Source organism: Hevea brasiliensis, unplaced genomic scaffold (assembly GCF_030052815.1).
Source record: "Hevea brasiliensis isolate MT/VB/25A 57/8 unplaced genomic scaffold, ASM3005281v1 Scaf1, whole genome shotgun sequence".
Taxonomy (NCBI): Eukaryota; Viridiplantae; Streptophyta; class Magnoliopsida; order Malpighiales; family Euphorbiaceae; genus Hevea; species Hevea brasiliensis.
Window position 1 is genome coordinate 11,859,154 of NW_026614585.1, and position 14,428 is coordinate 11,873,581.

Sequence of the window (14,428 nt, forward strand, 5' to 3'; positions counted from 1 at the left end):
AACAACTAAACATCCATCTGGAATTCATTAACTACAGAATGAGGGAGAATAGAAGCAGAAGTAAACCTTACCATTTACATCAATTCTAATAGGGGTACCAAGTGCATAGATTTTATACAGGAATTTCAAATCCAATACGAAATTTATAATAATGGGGAGAGTTACTTTCCTTATATGGCTTGACCATTGATTTTAGTTTATAATTTTATGATATATTATTTCTATAGATTATATAATTGATTTAAGCTTATTGTGCTGGCTAGCAAATTTACACGAGGCAGCAGAACTGTATTTTTTTTCTTCTTCTTTTTTGATGGATAAGAGCTCAACATTGTTGGGACTTCCACTTGCTGAGATTTTGAGCACGAACATCAAGGCACAACACCTGAGGAAGCAGGGTAATTATTTTGAAGGGATAAACTCTCAGCCACAACACTATCACTAATCATAACCGCATCACTATTGTCAAATTTGAGCATGCACCTAGCCTTCGGGGCCCTGAGAAAAGCAACGAAAATGCCAAGTACGCATTAGCGTCAATCATCTTCCGTAATGGAAATATGGAAGCTGTTTGGACAGAGCATGTGAAAAGTGTTCAAGAATGTCTCGGCTTTTACAGTTGTTTGTCAAACGGTAGTGGATGATGCAAAGAGATTAAATGTTCGGTTGATCATTTCTTAAAATATTATTAGTTCTTAAATATTCTGTCTGATCAGTTTGTGCATTAACAAACCTATTCAAGCGCTTGTTGATAGCTGAAAGTTGTTTCGATGGACTTTCGTGACGCCGAGTGCTCCCTCCAAATAAAGCATAGTAGCTTTTAGTCAATATATTTGAGTTCAAAGCATCCCTCTGCAATTTTATTTTCGAAAGAATTGCATCAATTTATTAATGAACAGAAAAACAATGTTCCGCACCAGTTCTAGAAGCAAGAAAAATGAACAGGTGGTAAAGTACCACCAATGTCTACGTTATATCAACCCAAAACCATGGCATTCATTTATTCACTAAGCTATTCCAACCTTCTGTGTGTTTTCAGGACTAACTCAGGTGCTAATATCTACTAGAACATAAATGAAAAGTCCAGTGTAGTTGCATTTCCTAAAAACTAACAGCAAATGCTTTGTATAATATAACTAAAAGAGTAAATAAAGGTTTTGAGTGCAGTACGCTTGCCTTTGATGGTCGTAATGGGGACAGGTAGACATTCTGTGATGGAGACACTTTCTTTGGAGAAAAGTCTGGAAGGCTTGGAAATGGAGACATTTGGTGTAGACTGGGAGAATCATCTGAGCAGCAAATCAAAATTGTACATTTCAAGAAATATTCTTCTTAAAAGGGCCAAAACATCGACAATCAACAAGAAACAGGACAGAGGAAATGCATATAGCAAGCATACCATTATGATTAATCTCTGGAAGTTGTTTTGGTGTTTTTGCATGGAGAATCTCCAATAAAGACTTGACATTTGGAACAAAAAAATTTTCGTAAAATGCGATTATCCCAACATATTGTCCCCCATTTTTCTGTTTCAGTACAATCAAAGGGCTTAGACTTCCTGAAGAAGATGGTTAAGAAAAAAATTTTAGGTGAACACTTGGATCTACCTCATGATTGCTGGACACAGAAAGATAAATTTGAGATCTGCATTGTGGTTGCTTCTTATAATTGTCAATGATTTGTTTAAAAGTCAGCTCTACTTCAGATACCTGCAAGCCAAACGGTATCGAAGAGAATGAACAAAAATCTTATGGATGAACTCTGAGTACAATTCACACAAACCTTTGCCACCCCATAGAAACAGCAGAGGATGATCTGATCTATATGTCGGTTAAAGAAAAGAGAAGCCCTTTGAGTAAGGATCTGTTGAAAGAGAAAATAGATTTTCTCCCTGAACTGTTGAGATAGTTTTAGCCTTTCGGCTATACATTGGATTCTGATAGCTGCTAACTTTGTCATCTGTGAAGAAAAACAAGTGGTAAAAAGGAAGCACGAGGACTGAACTATGGTAAACAAGATGGGAATTATACAAGACAAAACAGTGAGATACAGCCAACAACAGAGGTTGAAAATGCTAGGAAATCTAAGGAAGAACAATATCTCTGCAGTTTATTAATTAAAAAAAAAAAGCATGATTCAGGAATTCTCAGTCTAAATGAAAGGACTAAAAGACATTTAAACCAATCTTGAAATTTCATATTATGACTATCCTCCCTGTCTTGTAATTTTAAATAAGATTATAAAACTGAAGTACAACATTACCATACCTTACTGAAAAGAATACTGATTGCTGTATCTGAGCATGCACCCCCTCCATGTTGTGGATTTGACTGTGTTGGGCTGCAGATAGATATACAAATACCAATATTTACTTCAGATGATGGATTGCAATAATATATTTAAATAGAATGACTATGATTTTACAGAAAATATGCCTCAAAATTGCATTTTGCAAAGATGGCGATGCTGGTGCTGCCTGGGATTGCAGATCTCGAAAAGCTGGCGGACTATCTATTTTTTGTGATTTAGGAGAAATGTGGTTTAGCCCCTTATCACCATGCTCGCTACAAGGTCTCTTCCGACGGATAATAGTGTCTCTATCCTCCACTGTAAGACCAAAATGGAAAGGGCAATAAAAAGAAAGAAAGAAAGAAAGAAAGAATTAAATAGGATGCAAGACCTGTGCTATAGAACGAGAAACATAAAGATGTAAGATTAGTATCGAGTATGAGACTCAGCTAACAACCAAAAGCATTTTGGTCAGATTTTGCATTTTAGTAAAAATGTAGAATGTTTATTGAGGTATAAATGTCTGAAAAGCAAATTATCAGTTACCTGGTGACAAATTGTGATTATGCAAGATAGTTGGGTAAGGGAAGCCACCATAAGAACCAGTATAATGCAAGGCAATAGTATCTAGTGATGGCATGGGTGCAGCCAGTAGCCCAAGTCTATAAATTTCATCAGAAAGGGCTGGTCTTGAAACAATTAAAGAATCATATAAAGAAGAACCTTTTTCCCACACTCTGCTCTCTAACAGCTGCTCTTCCAAAGAATTCAGGTGCCGTCTCAATTCTCTAGGAAGTGATTGTTCATGTGTGATGAAAGTCCCAATCACTTTGCTCAGATCAAAAGCTGTTATTCCTGTTCTCTCGAAAATCAGAGGAAGCAGCATACTGATTCCTGTTTGCATTGCAGAAACTAGTTCAGCGGAACAAGCAAGCAAGCATCTATGAAACCTCTCATTAGCCAGTAATCCACTCAAATCATTGGTGTTCAACTTTTGAGCTTCTGATTCACAAACAGCTTCCAAAACTCTGTAATATAACTTGAGAGCTTGGCTGCGTCTCTGCTCAGACCATGAGCTTTCGATCAAGTTGATACGGTACAGAGTCGAGATAAATCGCTGATCAAATCTACTAGTAGGAAACAAGGCCGTCACTAGAATATTTGCTCTCCTTATCACCTCATCAACTATACTCTGACCATGAACTACTAGCATTTGCTCCAATTTTGCAGATGGTTTCGAAGGAAGCGGAGAAATAACAGTTTGAAGCCAACTTCCTGTAATCTCTGCTACTTTTACCGGCGAACGTGTCATCTTTGAAGTAGAAACAGAAAGGCTACCAGTTACAGGGGATACAGGAGAGCAGAGGGAAGAGACTGAAGCTGCTTCTGTCATGGGGTCTGTTTCGCCAATCTTCCTCTGCTCAATTCAGTAAAATCACATTAATGGCGGAACTTTTTACTAATTGTTAAGCTAAACTTGATGAGAATTTAGAAACATACGCCTACCTTCACACCCCTAATATATGTGGTTCCCAATCTGAACCAAAACTATCAATCTTCCTTGTTTTGCTGCACTGTTATAGTATAGATGATTAGGGCTGATTCTAGAAAATTGATCTCGATGAAAAAACATATAAAAATCACCTCTTTTATAGTGATATTAACAATTCGTGAGTCAAAAGCAAACAGAATCCAGCAACAAATCTGGGAAAAAAACCCTTATAACTCATAATAGTGAAGAATTTATGCAAAATCAATGATAAAAAAAGTGTTTTTCGCCCCTTTTTCTTAAACAAGATCAAGAAAATCAGAACTGAAAAGCAACGACGAGAACAGACACAAAGCTGCAAGATGATGAATATTTTACCTGGAAAAGTAAATTCCTCCTCCGAGAAAAGCAGATAGCGTAGAAACAATGATCTTCTGGTTCTTCGTGGATGTATTTTGGCGCTATAAAATATAAGGAGGCATGGGAAAGGCGCTGGCCCGTCTCCTACAAGCCAGGGGGGAGCTTTGGCCACCGACTAGTTAAAGCCGGAAATGTTTATTGCTTACGACAGTTGGCTCCCGCCAAATTCTACTACGCTGTTGTGTGGGCATGTCATGGCAACGTATGAGTTAGTAGTCAGAATCACTTATTATCATTTTTAAAATTTAAATTCATTTTAAATTCGGTTAAAATTTATTTTTAATTATTTAATTTTATTTTAAATTTAACTATTATTATTTAGTATATATTTAAATTTATTTAATTTTATATATTTTAATTAATAAATTATATAAAAAATTATTTTTATTAATAACTATTATTAATGATTTGCAACTAATTATAATTATTTTTATTTAAATTGCTAATGAATATTATTTTTCATAATTTTAACTTATTGAAAAGAATTTCATTTAAGATTAGGATAAATTTGCTAAAATCAAACGTTTGCAATAAAATTATGAATACACATAAAATTTAAAATATTTTTATCCTAAATTAAGAGTTTACAATCTGCAATCTTTCATGAATCTCATTTTAATTGTTTATATATATATATATATAGATGCATGAAACAGGATTTTTTTATTAAAAAAATCCTTAATTGTTCAAATTAATTTATTAATTTATAAAATTATAACATTATATTTTTTCCTGTTAAATTATATATAGGTATATTTTACTGGTGTGAAAAATAGAAATAATTAAATAACTTTTACAATATTTGTTTAAAATATATATATATATCTAATTTTATTTATTAATAATATTAAAAAAAATATATATATATATATAGTGGGCAATAATTACATTGTAATAATTCCCTTGTTTTTAATAAAATAAAATTTACTTTATAAATAATAATTATAAAATAAATTAGTAGTAATCCATGACAAAAATATTAAAATGTAAGGAAAGTAAATAAAAAATAAAAACATGTTAGTGCACTATTGTTCTGATGGTTTATTTAGTATTTGTAGAGTTGTGGAAAAAATATATTATTTTTTAATATTTAAAATAATATTTTAAATGAACTGAATATTAAAATGTGGCTTTCATTTCAGCATTGGAATTACACCTTCTAAAGGATTCCATTTTTTTTTAAATGTGAAAAAAGGGAAACGGTCATTGCCTATTAGCATCTTATTTAACTCCCTCGTGAGAGGCCTACCACTGAATCATAGTGGATTCTCAAAAAGTTATAAGTACGAACTATTCACAGTTGATTCATCCATTCATTTAGTGGAGACAATATTTAGTCTCAATATAGGTGTAAAAAGTCAAATCAAAGTCAGACGCCTCCAACTTCTAAAGCTTACTATTAAGCCACCATACTCAATGGTATTCCATCTCTCTATTTTAAATTGTACATTAAGACGATAGTTGGATATGCTAAACAACATATATAAACTCAATTCCCTTTTCTTTTCTTATAATTTTTTTTCCGTTAGCTCTTATTGATACTCAAAATTAAGATCTCACAAGTCTAAAGATAATTTTAATAATGTTAAATTAAGGCTAATTAATTGATGAATAAACTCTTTAGTGACAATTACAATGAAATAACATATTATATAACTAAAATAATAGTAATTAATTAACTCTTAAGTTGGTTGGATTTGTTACTCCTTAGACACAATCAGCCTTAATACAATAATTAACTCAAATTATTTCTAAACTATTTTTATGTCCAATTACCTTCCAAAATATTATTGTTTGAAAGTAGGGAAAAATACACTTATATACCCTGTAGTTTAGACCTTTTATTAAAAAGGAATTGAGATTTTTTTTTTTACCTAAGAGTCTATACTTTAACATCATTAGCACTTAGGGGCAAAAGTGATTAATGACATTAAAAATTGCTGACTAAGCATTGATGTCACTAGAAAAAGTTGACATGACAAGGAAAAAGCTGGCATTGACATAAACACCAAGTTAGTATTTTTAATACTTGTTTTTTTTTGGCAAAAAAAAACTTAGGCCTTAATTGTTAAAAATGCGAAAATAAATGATATTTAAGTTTACTTTCCTCTTTTATTTATAAATAAGTCTTTATATTTTGAAAAATAAGTCATTAAATAGTATAATTATTTAATAATATAATTATAATATACAAGGGAAGAGAGAGATCATTAAACTATAATGCTTTTGCCCACGTATCTCCATTTCACTCTGCGTTGCCTCCGGCCCCCCCCTCCCCCTCCCCCCAACTCTCTCTCTCTCTCTGCCTCTCACTCTCTTTCTATGTCAATCACCCTCTCTCCCTTCCTATTCATGTCTCTCTCCCTCTCTCTATTCCTATTTATGTCTCTTTCCTTCTCTCTCTCTCTCTCTCTCTCTCTCTCTCTCTCCTCATTTTGTCTCTCTTTCTTATGAATATATGAATATTGCAAATTTTAGATTTTGATAATTCCTTTGAGAAATATAAAGAGAAATCAAGAGAGAGATAATGAGAGAAATACAAGGAAGAGAGATAAAAATGAGGAGAGAGGAGAGAGAGAGAGGGACACACAGACACACACATAGAGAGAGAGAGAGAGAGAGGCAACAGAGATAAAGGGAGAAACAGAGAGAGAAGGAGAGAGACAGGGACAAAGGGATTATATTTACTTCTCTTTCTTTTCCTACATATTAGAATTATATTATTAAATAATTATAAAATTTAAAGATTTTTTTATAAATAAAAGAAAAAAAATACATTTAAGTAGGTTGCACTTTTGAGTTTTTAGCATTAAGGGCCTAAGTTTTCCATTTTTTGTTTTTGGCAATTCAGAGCTTGTGCTTTCAACATTTTGCACTTAATTGCCAAAAATAAAATAAGCATTAAAAATGACAACACAGGGATGACATCAATGCCATGTTAGCTTTTCTCTACCACATCAGTTTTTTCAGCTTATATTAACGCTTAGTCAGCATTTTCTAATGCAATTAGTCACTTTATCCATTAAGTGCTAGTTACATTAAAGCATGGACCTTCAAGTAAATAAAAAAAAAAAAAAAAGCCTCAATCTCTCCTAACTCACACTTTTCCCTTGAAAGTATGTAAAACACACTTAATTGAAAGGTTGAAATAATGCATGTTTCTATTATATTATTAATTATATCATAATTATTTTTTAAAAGAATTTTCAATTATTTGAAATTAAATAAAAAAAATAAAACTTAAGGTGTAGTAATCAAACTTTTTCTTTAAAATGTATAAACTTTTTTATAAATGGTGTTAGCCTACATGCAAATGCAATTGCTAATCTTGATAATTGCACTGGAGGAACTTGAAAATTGCCGAATGGCATTGGAAGTTGGAGGAAAACAATAGTACAAAAGTCTTTCTTACCTTTTTTTTTTTTCGGGAAAAAGCCTACTTAGGCCCTTAAAGTTACATTAAATAGTCACATATGTTCTTAAAATATTTCAAGGTCTAATTAAACCCCTTAACTTTCGAAAAAAGATCAAATAAGTTCTTCATATTCTAAAAATAGATCAAATAAGCTCCTTTACTATTTTGAGGACAAATAAGCTCTTTAACTTTTAAGAATAGAAAAAAAAAAGATTGAATTATAATTTGCCATTAATATAAATCCAGCCAAGACCATGCAGGAAAAACTTATAGTGCATGGGGTCCTCATCAGCAATCTTGCGCATCTTATTTGCAACATCTCGGTAAGTATCTATTGCATCTCGAAGCAAATTATAAGGTTTTTTTTTTTTTTTTAATCTAATGGTTATGAAGCTTCTGTATAGAAAGTATGACAAAAATGATGAACTCATAGAAAAGTATGAACTTATAGAGAAGCTCCTTGAATCATTTAGTAAAAAATAACCTATCAATCTGCTCCGGATGTCATACATACTTACCGGGATATTGCAAATCAAATATGCAGGATTGCTGATGAGGATCTTGTGCACTAGAAGATCTTTGTGCACAGCATTGACTGGATTTATATTAGAGGCAAATTATAATTCAGCATTTTTTTATCTATCTTTAAAAGTTAAAGGCCTTATCTGTCCCAAAAATAGTAAAAGGCCTTTTTTAATCTATTTTAAAATGTGAAGGACTTATTTGATCTTTTTAAAAGTTAAAGAGTTTAATTAAACCTCGAAATGATTTAAGGACTTATATAACTATTGACCCATACTTTAAGGGTCAAAATAGCCTTTGCCTTTTTTTTTTCCATTTTTTTATACAAAGGCAGGATAGAATCACTAAAACAACAACGTACATATTCTGCCTAAGAAGAAATCAATAATTAAAGCCCAAGCCCAGGCTCCATAATAAAGAATGCCCTCAAGGTAAGCAATATGACCTAGCCCTAATAAATCAAGCCCATCACTTGTTACGAGAGCCCTACACTAAAAAAGCCTGACTTAGATGATCTAGATTTAAAAACCAACTTCTTCCCACGATTTGTAAGAATTCTTAGCCACTACTTGTTGAAACCCATGCAATGAATGACCAACGCTGAGACCATCGAATAGAATCGGGAAGCCTCACACCAATAGATGAGATACCAACTGAAGCAAAGGCAAAGCTATAGAAGAAAATCTTGCAAAAAACATAGTCGATGTTATGAAGCTCCATTTGCTTAACCAAGGCCAAACTCAGTAACATATAGGGGGCAGTATAATGGAGCTCTTTGGCATCTAAGCCACCAAAGGATAAAGGGCATCAAGTAGCATAAGAGAAGTCTCCAGAGATGTTGGGCAATTATTATACGCAGTCACTTAACTTTATGAGTGTTTTCATAAAAGTCGTTAAATTTTAATTTCTTTCATCGAGCTCACTGAACTTTAATTTGATTTCATAAAAGTCACTATGACTGGAAATTAAAGATTTTTAAGTTAACCTGCTGACCTGTCAACTATTTTACAGATAAAATTGCTTAACTAATGGTTGCTAGTGTAGAAGAAACGGAAAAATGGGAGGAATTTAACGGTGAAGAGGAAAGCTGTATACATTTTGTGCATCTTATTTTCTTTTTTATTTTAAGAAACTAATAAAATAAGATAATTTTATTTGTAAAATAGTTGACAGGTTAGTAGGTTAACCTAGAAACTTTTAATTTCAGGTCATAGTGACTTTATGAAATAAAATTGAAGTTCAGTGAGTTTTATAAAAGAAATTAAAATTCAATAAATTTTATGAAAATAGTCATAAAGTTGAGAGACCATGTATGATATTTACATTAGAGATGCCATACCACTAAAACCAGAACCCTCAGAGTTGAGCTTACTAAACATCTACAGAACCATGGCCTCAACAGGAAAATCTCCATTGCCACTAACAAAAGAACCAAAGCCATCATATGTTGCTCTTAGACCCACTCAATTTAAACCAAACTTGCATGCCACACAACCAAACCCAAAAACATGTCAGAGTAAGGAGCGAAAACCCACATTCGGGCAAGGAGAAGGAGAGTCATCCTCGCCTGGAGAGGATAGGGGACAACTAAGGAAATCTTATAGAATAGAGACCTTGTGTCTTACCCTCTATTTGGGAGGGAGTTTTTTTAAGGTTAAAGAAAGTTTTATAAGGTTTAAAAACTCTCTACTCATGTTTGGGAGGAGCGAAGGTTTTTTAAGGTATAGTTTTTTAATGTTTTTAAAAATCTTAATTATTTGACCCGTCGATTTGGTGGATTAAGAAGGTAAGGTTATCTGATTTATTTTAATTGTCCTTTCTATTTTATCTTTAACACCCCTATATGCATAGCCTGTATATTTTACTATTCCAGTGACCGGTGTCGATATGGACAATTAAGGGGATTAGAATCATATTTAAGACACTTAAAAAAATCCTGAATGAAAATAAATAGTGATTGCCAAATAGTTAAGTATAAAAAAAAAACAGAGTATAAAAGGTTAAATGAGCCGAGGGTCACAGCGATGGGTAACCTTACTGGGAAGTGACTGCGAGGTCAGTCCTAACCCTACTTTTGAATCGAAAAATATGACGCCGCGGTCCTAAGGACTATTGTGAACCTAGTGGAAAAGAGAAAACCACAGAAAAGAACTGATAAGTATGTCAAATAATTAGGTCAAGAATCCGGAAGAAATATCGAATTACTTGCAAATCGGATCAAACCGATGAGGGATAATTTAGTCAATTCACCCCTAGAGGTGACTCCTGACCTAACTGTCCAATAAAATCAGAAAAATGAAAATTTTGGAATAGCAAATTAAATTAAAGAACTATTAAAATTTTAAAGGAAAAGAAAAAAGAATGAAAATGGAATTATTACATCATTTAGGTGACATCATGTATGATGTCAATTAAATGGAAAATTTGACCAAGTCAATTTTAACTTATTTAGACATAAAAATACAAAAAAATTAAAAGAAATTACACCCATCTTCTTCTTCCCATCAGCCAGCCAAGACCTCCTATACTCCCATCTCCATCTCCTTCCTCCATTAAAGCTTGATTCAAGCTTTCAATCCCTCACTTAACCCTAATTTCCCCAAAATACCCCATAAAACCTTGCTATCTCAACTAGAAAAGAAGATTGAAGAAGTAAAAGAAAGGAGAAAAGTGAAGAATTGGAGAATTAGAAATCAAAGTTTAAGGTTAGTAATCTAAATTGAAATTTCTAGTTTGATGCATATGTTTTTAGTTAATTGAACTTAAAATTAAAGATAAATCAAACAAAAACAATTATGGGGGAAAATTGAAAATTTCGGCCAGCATTTGAGGGAGTTAGAATTGTATGATTTTGATGAAATTAAAGGTTAATTAAGTTGAATTAAGGGTGTAGATGTTGGAAATACACTTTAATTTTATTAATTGAAGGAATTGTGTAAATTAGGGTTCTTGAGTGTTGAAATTGGGGGAAAACTTAGAGGAAATAGTCAATTGATGCAAATAACCTTAATTGAGGTTAGAAATAGTCAATTGTGACCATTTGTGATGTGTTGGAAGGAGTGTAAATAAAATGCAATTCGGATTGGGTAGGGTTCCTAATCTGCCAGCTTGACCTAGGTCCCTTTCAGGGACCAAAATTGAAATTTTACTAACCCAATTGGTGTGAGGCCAATTGAGAATGAAAATAGACACATAATGACACATTTTTCATATGGAAATCAAGCCCAAAAAATGACATTAACATAGTAAACAATTATGTCAAATCTGGATAATGTGCACTGCCACTGTACCAAAATGACCAAATGATCAATGACCATAACTTGGGCTAGCCAGGTTCAAATGACCTAATTTTTGTGGCATTGGAAAGGTATGATATAGCACTACAACTTTGATGAAGAACACTTAGTCAAATTCCAATAGAAACTTGACCAATAGAACAGTGCAAAGCAGGGCACAAAAACTGAAAAATTTGAAAATGCACATAAGAGACCTAAAAATTTAAGGGGTAACCAAAACTAACAAATTAGGCAACCAAAATATGGTATGTGGGTGTAATTGAAATTCTTATTCCTATAAAGTATAAGAAAGTCAATATTTTAACATGAATGTAACCCCAAAATATAAATTTTAAAGAACATTAATTTAACCATATTAGGACTAGAAATAAGTAGATGTAAATTTATTGTTGAATTTATTATAAGTTGTGATACTGAAACACTGCAAATTGTGTGTTTCAGTTGAAAAGAATACGGAAAAAGAACCTGAATCACTGAGTCAAGGCCTAGAGGAGACTTGCACGAGGTTTGTGCACAACATAGAATTTTTCTGTAAATTTTCTTTGGCAAATTGTTTTGAATGAATAAATTGGGACTTATTTGTATTGGAAATTGTGATTTAATGGAACAATATGCTTTTGACCTAAATTGTTGGAAAATTTAGTGCTATGTGATGAATTGCAAATAAATGTTAAGAAAATTGTTAAGATAGTTTTGAAACTACAGTGCCATGACCATATATCTGAATGTCTCACTAGCATGACTAGTGGGAGAAAATAGTTTTGAATTCCCTCTCTGGCTGAAGTGTTGAGGTGTATGCCAGTAGATGAAGAAATTTGAATGGGTACCCATAGTTTGAGCTAGCTAGCCTTGGTATACCTCATAAGCCTCTGGCTATTGAGATGAACACTATATTGATGACATGATATGACTGTGTGTTTTCATAAAGTCTGTTTTGTGACTTCTGAAATGGAAATGCTTTGATGAAAATTTAAAATTGTGTTTTGTATCTATTTACTGACTTCATCATTATAATTGGATATTTGTGATTTAATTATGTATAAATGAGTATTTTTAGTATGTTGTGCACCACTGAGTCATTGTACTCAAGATAGCTTTATTATCGCAGTAGAGAGACTAGTAAAGCAGCCGAGTGAGCTGCTGAGGATCATAGTACTACCTTTGGATCTTTTGTCGGGTATTACATTATACCCTTATTGTTTATATTTATTTTGATGTAAATGACTATATGTACATTGTAAATTGGTCTTGAGCAGTTTGTATAGAAATTGTAATAATATTATTTTTGGATTTTCTGCTATAAATTTATACTGATGAATGTAAATTAATTTTTCTTTAATAGAATGTGAATGAAATTATTTAACATTATTTTTGAAGATATTTGAATTGAGAATTGCTTTGAATTGTGGAATTTGGAAAAAATTGTGTTGATTTGAGTTATGATGGTGGTTGATTTTGATGAAGTGAAATATTTGGAAGTATTTTCTACAGGTGAAATTTTTTTTGTTTTCTCAAATACAGCCGGCACTCTATCGAAATTTTTACAAAATTTGCAGAAAAATAGAAATTGTCAAAAATTTTACATAGTTTTAAAATTTCAATTAAATGTTTTAAATACTTGCTAGAAGTGCTCACCACTTTCAAAAAGTAAAAAAATTATTTAAAAATCTCTTATAGTATATTTAATGGGTTATTGATAGATAGAGTCGGTAATTCATTAAGTATATAATGAAATCATGTTATGCATTACTGAGGGGTAAGATGTGACATTACTCTTGCTTATTTATTATAATTCTAAAATATCTAAAAATGTGTAACCTAATAATAAGTTTTCATAACCGTTTCTTTTTTTAGTCACGCAGTCTTCCACTATCAAAGATATCTTATTTCTTAAGATACAATAACTCTTTTTTACTTTTTTTTTTAATTGTCTTCATTCTCTAATTTATTATTTTCCTTTTTTTTTTGTCTTTTTGCATAAAGTTATTGCATAAACCATGCTTTTGTAAATAGCTACTTTTTATCCTTTTTTTTTTGTCTTTTTTCATAAAGTGAATGCAAATAGCTAGTTTTTTTTTATTTTTTACAATTATTAATTCATAATCTTATTAGACTCTTTGTGTTTACAGACTTAACTTTCAAGTGAACCGATAGAAAGTCTCATCCTTTTGTATTACTGGGCAACATATATATACATATATGAAATAAGTCTTGATGTATGCATGCCAAGAACTAGAATCCATGATTTATTTTTTAGTTATTTTTATTAACAATAATTACTAATGAAGCATATAATTGAATATACAAGAAGCCTTGAGATAGTAAAAATTATTAATTTGATGTTATATTACCAATTGTTAGAAAATTAAAGGGATAGTAAAAATTCTTAATTTCATATTAGATTTTATGCTTCATTATTAATTTCCTTTTTCATTTAGTAAAAAGGAAATTGCAGTATATGTATAAGGTTGTCTTCTTTTATATTTAATGAAATTTTAGTTTATTTTATAATTACTTTTGCTTTTAGAATTTGCATCCTTTGTAGATTAACTTTTTTTTATATGCATTAATATTTTTAATTATTATAATTTATATAATAATATAAGTAGTTTCATTTTTATTGTAGTTGGGGAGTCAAAACATTGAAGACAATGCTTATATTAAATTGATTCAATTGTACCATAAATCAGTTGTGCATGCTATTGGGCTCATTGTGTATTGGTACAAGATACAAAGGCGACACTGTGCCAATCAACTTACTCATTCTATAAGATTGGAAGGAGAAAAAAAGAATAGTACACCTAGTAGCACAAATGATCAAACTCATAGTATAATAAGAATGGGTGTTAAAGCTTTTAAGAATTTGTGTGACATCTTAGTTAGAGATAGTGGTCTTAGACTAACATTACTTGTTTCTATTAAAGAACAAGTTGCAAAAACATTATACTTATTGGGACATAATGTTTCCAATCGTGTACTTAGTTTTTTTTTTTGCCG

The 14,428-nt window shown here is 31.6% G+C and overlaps 1 protein-coding gene across 1 annotated transcript; it reads right to left on the reverse strand.

Moving 5' to 3' along the window:
- Positions 1-51: 51 nt before the first annotated feature.
- LOC110646876 (retinoblastoma-related protein) lies at positions 52-4,401 on the reverse strand. The gene is made up of 11 exons (XM_058141294.1): positions 4,157-4,401; positions 3,796-3,863; positions 2,836-3,706; positions 2,436-2,607; positions 2,268-2,340; positions 1,783-1,959; positions 1,608-1,709; positions 1,400-1,526; positions 1,177-1,289; positions 734-852; positions 52-498 (listed from the first exon to the last, which is right to left on the reverse strand). Exons 3-11 carry the CDS (start codon positions 3,680-3,682, stop codon positions 372-374), a joined length of 1,857 nt encoding a protein of 618 aa, XP_057997277.1. The 5' UTR covers positions 3,683-3,706; positions 3,796-3,863; positions 4,157-4,401; the 3' UTR covers positions 52-371.
- Positions 4,402-14,428: the final 10,027 nt, after the last annotated feature.

What these genes read in the sequence shown, in the direction of transcription:
- LOC110646876 (XM_058141294.1), bottom strand. Translation starts at nt 3,682, where the DNA reads ATGACAGAAGCAGCTTCAGTCTCTTCCCTCTGCTCTCCTGTATCCCCT. An exon ending in TCAGTATTCTTTTCAGTAAG is followed by an intron (nt 1,960 to 2,267) that starts GTATGGTAATGT and finishes TTTTCTTCACAG; the next exon opens with ATGACAAAGTTAGCAGCTAT. An exon ending in TCCAGAGATTAATCATAATG is followed by an intron (nt 1,290 to 1,399) that starts GTATGCTTGCTA and finishes TTTGCTGCTCAG; the next exon opens with ATGATTCTCCCAGTCTACAC.